The 11,793-nt window shown below is 32.8% G+C and overlaps 1 protein-coding gene across 1 annotated transcript; it reads left to right on the top strand.

Annotated features, from left to right (window-relative positions):
* The first annotated feature begins 10,915 nt into the window (after positions 1 to 10,915).
* Positions 10,916 to 11,488, top strand: LOC123198096 (norbelladine synthase-like). The gene is made up of 2 exons (XM_044612681.1): positions 10,916 to 11,099; positions 11,175 to 11,488. Exons 1-2 carry the CDS (start codon positions 10,916 to 10,918, stop codon positions 11,486 to 11,488), a joined length of 498 nt encoding a protein of 165 aa, XP_044468616.1.
* Positions 11,489 to 11,793: the final 305 nt, after the last annotated feature.

Here is an 11,793-nt window from a genome sequence, read left to right as displayed (position 1 = left end):
ATCCACCTTACGACTAATTTAGGAAACTCATTCAGTCCCAATGAATTTTCAATCTGGCGGTAAGTCAACCAAAACCTAGAATTGGTTTGTTTTCTTTGTTATTCTATCTCTTCTTCCAATACATTTCAGAATTTTTCTATCAAAGGATGAGATGAGATATTTATTTCAGGTTCTTCATCATCTAGGGGAGTGGTTATGAAAACCTTGTTTTCACTTTAAAAAAAACGTCACTTGAATACTTTTGGATGTCTACTCAAATGGAATTGAGAATTAATGCTCTCACTATTCGAAATAGATTAAAGCTTAATCTCAATGCTCCCACTAAGGTGAGATGAACAAAGCAAAAAATTGAAGATCATTACTCCTACTATTCGAAATAGGTTAGAGTTTAATTGCATTTGCTTCAATTATTTAGAACAAGTATAGGTCTTATATCTTAGGACTCAACCAATGGTCGTTAAGATATACCCATCCTTATTTTTTTCTCATCTCATTCATATGAAACCTTTTATCAACATCATCCCTATTAAGAAAAATATCCTCTATGAATGTAATATCTCTAATACAAGTTCAGTTAGTCTTTCAACGAAATCCTCCCTAATAAACACATACCATTTGGAGTGCTCAGCGTATCTAATAAAGATACATTCATTTTTTCTCAGTCTCAATTATTCAAACTTATGGGAAAAGTTATGGATTGATATTACTAACCACTAAGGTTGCAATCAATTAACTCAGATTTTCTACCTGACCATAACTCATAGGGAGTGGAAGCAACTGAATTAGTAGGTAATTGGTTAAGTTCTCAAACAACAATAAATATCATATCCTCATAAAGTGACTTGACGTTTTGCTTACGCTTTCATTGACTTAATCATTTCTAATAGAGTTCAATTACTCTTCTTCACTACACTAGTTGTTACGAAGTTTTGGAATTATTATTTACCATACTATTTTTTTCATTACTAAGTTCCTTGAACTTTTGGAACAAATGCTCAAGACCTTGGTGAGTTCATAAAACTTTTATCTATTTTATCTAATTGATTCTCAACCTCAATTATATATAGTGTCTAAAACAGTCTATTGCTTCTGACTTATGGGAGATCAAGTAGACAAGAGTGAATCGAGCATTGTTATCATCACTAGTAATGAAATATGAGATACATTCTCAAACTTTACATTCATAGGAAAATATATACCTAAGTATATAGATTGCAAAGGAAATCAAACTCATATAACTTTGTCAAATGGTTTTCTAGAAGTTTTTCCAACTAGGCAATACTTACATACGAACAATTTTATTTATGTGAAAGTTCCTAATAAACTTTCATAGACCAATTTATTCAACCCATCTTGGCCATCATGCCCTAATGTAACATGCCATATATTTGCATTCATTTCCATACACATAGGAGAAGCAAATAATGAAAAACTTAACATTATCAAAAAATGTAAGGTGACATACACTATATAACCATTCAACCAACAAACCAAATCTATAGAAATAAATTCTATCAAATTTCAATAAAACACCTAGAGAAATTCAAATTATATCATAGTTTGAGAAGAATAAGTACTTTGGTCAAGATTTGCTGAATATTTGGAGCATATTGGATTTTGTATAGGTATAGGATTCGTTCATCTGCAAAACTTATTTGCTCGTGTCTATTCCTCTTACTACAACCCTTGTGTTGTTGCCTACATATATTCAATTCATTTTATTTAGAATTCGATAGAAATCTACTGAAGATTTTCTATCATGAACTACTTGATTGGTGGCTTCTGAGTCCATAATCCACGTAGGATAATACTCAGTTAATATCATAGTACTAGAGAACAACGTTTCATTACTTCATGTTAAACAAGATTATCATTTTCAACTCTGTTCATTCACAGATGATATAATTCTTATTGCTTCTATTGCAACTACTCATCTTGTTTCTGTCTCTTCTTCTAGTACTTTTGCCACTCTTTCATTTCGATTCCTTGTTCTTATTCTTTGAGCATTAAACGATCTTCTTCCTGTATTAGGAGTTGAGCCATTCACTTTTAAAAGTTGTTTCTACAACATACACATGAGTACTAAATTCAGTTGCCTCAAGGGCGCTTGTCCTCTAATTTTATGTGGCTAGAATAATTAACAAAAGTCCTTCTTTCCTCACTGTGGGTCATATGTACCTTTATAGGCTCTCATTATCGAGAAGAAATCGTTTTTCTAAATGAACATACTGTTCATGTATCAGGTTACGCATAATTGACTTTAGTTTCATAATCAAATTTGACATTCAATCAAATTCAATAATTAACTGTCTTTATTTAAGGACTGTAGTTCCTCCAAACTTTTTCCAATTAAAACCATACTTATGACATATGCAGTTGAACATTAATGGTAATTACACAACAGATCGATAATCATGAAACTAATCAAGATATCACACAAAGTGAATCTTGCTTCTTATATGCGTGATGTATGTCCACATCACGTTTGTGTAAGACACTAATTTGCGTTTCTATCCCTTAGTCAGCCATAACTTTATCTTAACCTGGTCTACGGCCTCCAAAGCCTTTTGTTCATCTAAGATATTGTGCATTTCAAATGCCACATGATTTAATTCTCTCTATTCAGTATCATTTTCAATCAAATCAACCATCATTTTCTAAGATGTTATGGTTAACTAGATCACAGAGACATATCTATCAGACACAACGCTATCAATGCAATCAAATACACATCAATTGTCGCAATTACACATTAAAATTTTTAAATATCTCACATAAGGCACAAAATCAAAAGTTCACTATGTTCCCAATCATCTTCCATGACACAAATGCTTGACATTTTAAACTTTAATCTAATTGCGCCAATATTAATTCTGGATGAGAATTTCATTAAATTCTACCAATCTCAGAATTCCCGCACTTAACTAATATATATGATATAACAAATGCATCATCTATTTTGACTATGACCATTTCATCAACCCGTATTAATCTTTAAGTCACTTTATCTATGATAAAGTCTCTATTATATTTACGTTAGGTCAAATACCTCGTATTACGTTAGTTTTTGGAATAACTATAAACTAATGGATATTCTATCATACATTACTAAGCGTCACTGTATACCAAGCTGTAATGTATCCATTCAGTCCCAAAAAGTTTCAAATTCTTGTCCTGAATAAGATTAGTGATTACGGGGCTCATATTCATGCATGGATATTCTCTCTTTTCCAATTAAAAGAATTCAACAGAATATTAATAGTTTCGACATGCAATGTGATGGTCCTAAGTTAACAAACTTGCATGAAGTAGAAACATGTATTTCAAAACACCAATATGTGTTTTCGGGAGTTGGAATAAGATATTACATGTCATTATACGCCGTAAGACCCATGGAACACTTCTCATATTTAAATCTGAGCACTACATAACATCCAAGGATTTGAAAACAAAATTCAAGTTCCAAGACGGGTTGGAAATGGGTGTTCACACACTACCACGTGCCACAATAATCTCATAAAATCCTTCACGTGCCAAATCGACGTTGCACGCGCCTCCACGGGCTGTATATATGGCTACATGCGCCAGGAATGAGTCAAATGCGTCGTCACGCACTAAAATAAGGCTATCACGTGTCGCCACATGCTAGAAATTGGTTGTCACGCGCCACACGCATTCACACATGTCGGTCAACGGTGGTGGTCAAAACTTTGATCGTTGACTGGTCAGCTGACCCAATGGATTGTTGATCGGTTCGGGTGACCTGATTGACTAAACGGGTTGACCCATTGACCATCGAGTTTGACCAACCCGTTGACCAATCGGGTCGGATAATTGGGTTTCTCCAACTCGATTTTGACCCGAAATTACGCATAAACCCCAGTTTTTCTGTCTGTTTAATTGACTACTTTTCGACGGCTTTCCGACGACAACACTATAGGGCTTTTATAGCCTAGATGATGTTAAGGCTTATCGTTCCAAGTTTCGATGCCATCAGCACTAGAATCAGTCAAAACGACTAGAAAGAAAAACACGCCTTAGGTATCAGATTTGGGCAATTTTCATCGATTCCGACGTTAATTCGAGTCATTTTTCAATTCAAAACATGCAATACCATTCTAATCATTCATCCAACATGTTTCCTAACATCAATTTTATGCAATTTTAGCCGAATTAAATTCGTGTCCAAAAACGAATTTTGAAAAACAAAATTCAACATGTAGATTTTATGTTTCACAATATACACAATACGATTCACAGAAAAAACATAACAAATACGTATCCTAGGCTCTGATACCAATGTTGGGAATAATTAAATATGCCAGGATCAAATTTTGTGAAATCTATAAATAAAGATTTATGTACCCGAAATAGTTTTCGATGAAAAGTCTTCTAATATTGCGCTAGGAGTTGACGTTAGTCTATTTCCACGACACCATTTGCTCACATATTGCTTTTCATCTTGGGAGACAAGGTCTACTGTGCATTTTTGTTATGCAGAAGAAAAGATGAGAGAAACCATTTTTCTACTGAAAAAAATGGCATCATTTTTTTTGGAGAGGTAGTTAAGACTTCTAAATAAGAGTCCAACTGCCTCTTATAACCGCTTTTGGCAGTTATATTAAACTGGGTCGGGTCGACCCGTCATGGGTGGACCCGCATCCAATAGAATGACATCAAGTTACTCATTCTAGACTCATGATACAACACTAAGAAAATCAACGAAAATCAATGAAATTGATGGAATAACTATTGTCAATGAAAAACTCGATGTTCTAACAAAAAAACTTGAAAGATTGAATATGAAAGTAGTTGATATTTCAATTTGATGTGAGATATGCAAAAGAGGACGTGCTAGCATAGACTGCAGTGCATTGAATGCATTCCTAAATTAATAGAACTAGAAATAGGCAAATGTGATTAATTTTAATTAGAAAAGGTAAGGGAATCCATACTTGAACATCTACAATCCAAGATGGAGAAATCAACCAAATTTCTTATGGAACAATCAACGTGTCTAAACTAATACTAGCTAAAACTTTAAATTATCACTGTTTGGATTTTAGAATAAGATGTCATAACAACAACTTTTGCATCCTACACCAAAGGAGCAAAAATCTAGCCTAGAAATAATGATGGAGAGTTTCATTCAAGCACAAAATCAAAAGACACAAGCTTAAGAAGAAGCCATCAAACACCTCACCAAAAGGATCAAACAACTAGCCATACATAATAAAATGCTTAAAGTATAATTAAGCTAGCAAACATCTTCATTAAACTCACTAGATCAAGGAAAGCTACTGAGCCAACTAATTAATATGAGAGAACAATGCAAAAAAATAACCATCAGAAGTGAAAATACATATAGAGGACCAACGTTTGCATACTTTAATAAACCAAATGCATCAAATTAAATAAAAGACCTCTTGAATAAGAATACATAGTCAACCAATGAAAAATATATGACAGATATTATATAAGCCACCAAGAGAAGAAGAAGAGAAAGACTCAGGGCAAAATAAATACCATACTGCTCTCTCGTTTCCACAAAGCATCACAAAGCAAAATTGGACTAGTAGTTTGGCAAATTCCTTGAAATATTCAAGCATATACATTTTAATATACCATTCCTTAAAGTAATAACTCAAATGCCAGCATATGCAAGATTTCTAAAAAATATGCTCTCAAAGAAAAGGAAGCCAAAAGAGTTTAAAACAATAGCTCTCTCAAAAGAATGTAGTACAATCCTTCAGAACAAATTGTCACCAAAATTGAAAGACTCAGGAAGTTTATCTATACCATGCACAATAGGAACTAATCCTTTAATAAGGTGTTATGCTACTTAGGTGCAAGTATAAGTCTTATGCTATTATTAATAGGCAAAAGGTTGGATATATGAGAACTTAAACCCACAATAGTCACTTTACAATTAGCTAACATATCTATCAAGTATCCGAGTAGAATACTAGAAAATGCTATTATACGAGTGGGTAGATTATAAATTCCAATCGTTTTAATAGTCTTAGAAATAGGGGAGGACGTTCATATTCCCATAATTCTTGGTCGACCATTCTTAGCAATTGTTGGTGTTATCATAGATATGAAAAATAGGAAATTGACATTTGAGATCGAGCAAGAGAAGGTGAAATTCAACGTATTTAAATCACATAGTCTTCTATTGCTAATTCTTGTTGAAGGATAGATGCCACTAGAAAATGCGTGGACAAAATTTTTAAGGTGACCTTTCCAAAAAATGCACTCAAATCTTGTCTAATCCATAATGGCTTTGGAACTCATAAGAATTTCAAAATTATCATGAATGCACAATATCCAAAAGCGACAAAAATATTAAGATCAATACCATGCCTTAAATTTGAGGATATCAAACAAGCAACGATACAACCAAACACAGATGCACTATAATTGTAGGTAAAGGATGCACTTTAGCTATAACTAAAACTTTTACCAACCAAAATCTGGTATGCATATCTCGACCTAGACTTCATTTATCTAGTTATTATTAGTGTTGACTTGAATGTTAAGCAAAAAGATAAATTAGTACAACTATTGTGAGAGCAAAAAAAAATAATCAGATACAATATCCAAGACTTAAAAGACATCAATCCCTTTAAATGCATGCACCGTATTCACACGTTGGATAACCAGAAACCCTTTATAGAAAACCAATGGAATCTTAGCCCTAACATGAAAAAAGTAATCAAGAAGGATGTTATAAAGCTATTATATATCGGAGTCATATATCTTATTTTTTACAGTGATTGGGTAAGTCCAATGCATGCAGTGTCAAACAAAACAGGAATGACAATCATAAAGAATAATAAAAATAATGAATTAATTCTAACAAGAATGGTCACACAGATACTGAATGTGCATTGACTACAAAAAACTAAATAGTGCCATAAGAAAAGGACTACTTTCCTTTACCATTCATAGATCAACTATTAGAAAGATTGGTCAACTATTTGTATTTTTGCTATTTAGACAGATATTCAAGATTTTTCCCGATCCTAATCCATTTAAATGATCAAGAAAAGACTACATTCACTTGTCCATATAAAACTTTTGCTTACAGAAGAATGCTCTTTGGTCTTTGCAACACACTAGCCATATTCCAGCTATGCATGATATCCATATTCTCAGATTTTGTTGAACATATAATAGAAGTTTTCATGGATGATTTCTTAGTTTATGATAGTAAATTGATAATTGCTTAGCTAAATTTTCTAAGTTACTTTAAAGATGTGAGGAAGTAAATCTCATACTTAATTAGGAAAAATGTCATTTTTTGGTCAAAGAAGGGATTGTATTAGGACACATGATATTCGAACAAGGGATAAAGGTTGACTGCACAAAAGTAGGAGTAATTGAGAAATTACCACTGTTTACAAACATCAAAGAAGTTAGAAGCTTTTTGAGACGCACGGGATTCTACAGAAGATTAATAAAAAACTACTCAAAAATGACAAAACCTTTCTCTAACCTGCTAGCAAAAGATGCAGCTTTTGATTTTAATGACAATTATACTAATGCATTTTGCAGGTTAAAAGAAGCTTTAATTTTAACATCAATTATGCAATCACCAAATTGGAACCTATTATTGTAGATAATGTGTGACACAAATGACTATGTCATTGGGATAATACTTAGATAGAGGAGAGATAATAAACCATATATGAACTATTATGCGAATCACACACTAGATGAAACACATATAAATTATGATACTCCAGAAAAAGAATTACTAGTAGTAGTATTCACATTCAACAAATTTCAGTCGTATTCAATAGGTTTTAAACTAATCATATATACAAATCATGTAGTGCTAAAATACCTACTTAACAAAAAGGATACCAAGCCAAGACTGATATGATGGATCCTACTCTTACAAGAATTTAATTTGGAAATAAAAGATGAAAAAGGGCATAAAAAATGTAGTTGTCAACCATTTGTCAAAAATAGAAAAAGATAAGTGTAGTGGAGTAAACGAAGAATTGCCAATTGATGATACATTCCCCAATGAGCAGTTAATGGCTATATCCAAATGGACTACACCATGGTATGCGGATACAGTAAACTAGTTATTGTGTGGAATCCTACCACTAGATTTAAATTTCCACCAAAGGAAAAAGTTTTTGTATGATAGAAAAAGTTAAATCTGGGAAGAACTCTTACTATATAAGCGATGCTATGATGGACTAATATGACAATGTTTGCCACAGGACAAAATATATAATATTTTAACTCATTGCCACTCGTTAGAAATTAGAGGACACTTTAGTGTTTTTAGAACAACAACAAAAGTACTATAATGTGAATTCTATTTACCTACAATGTTTCAAGATGCAAAAGAATTTCTAAGCAAATGTGATTGATATCAAATAATTGGGCACATATCAAGAAGAGATGAAATGCCCCTGAGTACTATACTAGAAGTTGAGTTATTCGATGTATAGGGGATTAACTTCATGGGTCCATTCTTAGCATCATATGAGAAACACAATATCCTGGTCATAGTTGGCTATGTATCAAAATGGGTAGAGACTATAGTGATTCCAAACAATGATGTCAAAGTAATAGTCAAATTTTTGAAAAAGAATATCCTTGCTTGTTTCAGTATACCAAGGGCAATCATAAGTGATTGAGGATCACATTTATGCAATTATCTGATAGAGAGAATATTAAAAAGGTACAATGTGACCTACAAGATAGCAATGCCCTAACTCCCATAAACTAGCAACCGGGTATGAATCTTAAACTAAGAGATTAAGTCCATACTTGAGAAAACAATGAACTGATCTAGAAAAGACTGGAGTATGTGACTAGACAATACACTTTGGGCCTATCACATCATGTATAAAACACAATTGAAACATTACATACAAACTCATATACGGGAAATCATGCCACCTACTTATCGAGTTAGAACATAGAGCATATTGAGCCACTAGATTCTTAAACTTCGATGCTAGAAAAGCCAGAGAAAAAATATTGCTACAGCTTAATGAACTATAAGAATACCGCTTTGATGCATATGAAAATTCCATAATATAAAATGAAAGAATGAAGAAATGGCACGAAAAATACATAATAAAGAAAGAAATCCAAGAAGGTGACTCTGTTCTCTTGTTAAATTTCTTATTACAACTTTTCCCAAGGAAACTGAAATTTCGATGCTCAAACCCATTCAAAGTAATTCAAATATATCCACATAAAGCAACCGAAGTTTGGAGTGAGAATAAGACTATTTTTAAAGTTAATTGACAGTGACTTAAGCCGAATATCATAAACAATTGGTTACAGTGGGAGTATCGCGACCATTGTCTGACCCAACCCCAACCTAAGCTTACATAAAAGTTGAGCTAAAGAGCTAAAACAAGTACTACTAGGAGGCAACTCGAGTACTTTTAAATTATTTTTACATTTCTACCTTTTATTAGTCTTTTTATTTTGTTTAATTACTTGTTTTTATGTCAAAAGAAGAAATACCATTGGTAGACGACTGCATAAGTTAAATGAAACACTCACATATGCAAGTAGAATGTCTCGTATTATCAAGGAAGTTTATCTATCCATCAATCATTTAACTAATTGCAGGATACTTCTCTGCGTGTGTTTTATTATTCTTATGCGCAGTGTAGAAAGGGAAACTACTTTAACCGCAGAAAAGAGATTTAAGTATAGGACTGTTGGGCTTGAATATATTAAATAAGCTATTGGGCTAGTTTACTGTGAGACATATTAGATAAGTAATAACAAGGACTTATGCAAGTAAAATGGGGATAGGGTGAAAATCCATTCTGGCGCCAAAAGACAAGGATCCATTGCAATGATGATGCCCTTGTCACGCACACCAGTCTTAAGGCTTGTTGCTTTACTTCCCGTAAATCTTGGCGCCCAAGAATACCGCTAGAGTTAATTTTCCCTCCTAATTCGGGCGATATATAAAGCCCCTTTGACCCTAAAATTTTCTATAACTTCTATTTCACTAAAACAATTGCAACATCCACTATAACTAAGAAAACCAACACAACCAAATGACTATTTTCATCCGATAAAGAACCCACACCACCCAAATGTAGAGTAACTTGGTCAACAACTTCGACCCTATTTGTCCCAACCTCAACCATGGTCAACCCTACCACCCCTCTTGGTACAATCAATGTCAAGTTTCTGAACTCTATCTAAGAGAGACATTATTTGAAACTCTAAGAGCCAACCCTTGAACCCACGTTATAACTCGATTTCGAAATTGTGATATTTTAAAGAAATTGTTTCAGAATCTTCTCCTTTACTTCCATGCTCTTGTCCATAGCTTTTAGCTTAAAGAAAATCACATGAACATTTTTTTATTATTTTATTAAATTGTTAATAATTTTATTTATGTTAAATTATATGACTATAGGCCGGCCAGGCCTGCTTTAAAAGAAAAAGTCTCTGAGGAAAACTTCTTTGTAATTGATATAATAATTTATGAGAAATACTATACGTATTCATTTTGAGTATATAAATATATACACACTTATATATGTCATCACATAATTAGATATTCTATTATTCTTAATTTAAAATTACCTAATTATATAATAACACATATAAGTGTATACATATTTATATTTTTAAAATAAGTACACACAATTTTATTCATAATTTATTATGAGTATTTGTAAAGACGTTGACTCTTTCCACCTAGGTCTTTTAATCGACTACTTCTTCCAATGAAACATTATAAATACATATTACCTTTCTATTTGATATTATTTGTAATGATTTTTTATAAACGGCGTTGGCTCTTTCCCATCAAGATCTGTTGACTAATGCTTCAATTAAAACATTATAAATACATACACTACCACAACAAACGACCACATCCGAAAACCAAATTCGTAACATCAAAATGCACGGCCTTGTTGCAGCAAATACGGTGGTCGCGGCAACGGCTTGTTCAGTGTGGGATGTCTACGGCTCCCTTCAGGTCCTCACAATCATTAACACATGTCTGCCAAATGTTCTTGGAACAGTAAAAGTCCTCCAAGGTGATGGACATGTTGGAACACTTCTAAACGTTACATTTCCACCAGGTAGGTAAATAATTTATCTAACATATAATTTCAGCTACTGAATATTTAAATATTTGTATATGGGTATTGTTTCAGGAACTCCTGGAGTTGGCTATATGAAAGAGAATATTACAAAGGTTGATAATAAGAGGCGTGTGAAGGAAACAGAAACCGTTGAAGGAGGATTTTTAGCATCGGGGTTCAAGCGTTATATAACTCAATACAAAGTTATTGAGAAAAATTATACATCAAGTATTATAAGATCAACAATAAAGTATGAGATTGATGATAAGTTAGCGAATCTTACTTCTCTAGTAAACACCAATCTGGTGGAAATACTTGCAGAAACCGTTGGAAAGTACCTGACCGAGATTGCACCTTCTCCTTCTCCTTCTCCTTCTCCTTACTAGAATCTGCAAAAGGAATTTGTTGTCATATTGATTGATGTTAAAATAAAATTATTAGTTTTACGCTTTGGCTTTTATATTGTATTCAACAAGTCTATTTTTCAAGTTTTTACATAATTAGTTTACAACTTTGGTTTTATGAATTTACCAACTTTACGCTGATGCATTTATATTGTAATACAAACTCATATTCGGAGTAATGAGTGTGAACCTTGCTTTTCCTTTGTTTAGTTACTGTCTCCATTTGAACATATGTATTCGATTGAATAACCTATACCAAAATATTCATCTGATTTTCAAATATTATT

This window comes from Mangifera indica, chromosome 15, assembly GCF_011075055.1.
Source record: "Mangifera indica cultivar Alphonso chromosome 15, CATAS_Mindica_2.1, whole genome shotgun sequence".
In the NCBI taxonomy this organism is placed as follows: Eukaryota; Viridiplantae; Streptophyta; class Magnoliopsida; order Sapindales; family Anacardiaceae; genus Mangifera; species Mangifera indica.
Note: the sequence above shows the minus strand (reverse complement) of the source record. Positions and strands in the feature narration are given on the sequence as shown.

Excerpts from the sequence above, each read along its gene's own strand:
- LOC123198096 (XM_044612681.1), top strand. The coding sequence starts at position 10,916 with ATGCACGGCCTTGTTGCAGCAAATACGGTGGTCGCGGCAACGGCTTGT. Across the intron at positions 11,100-11,174 it reads AAACGTTACATTTCCACCAG|GAACTCCTGGAGTTGGCTAT; the intron begins GTAGGTAAATAA and ends GTATTGTTTCAG.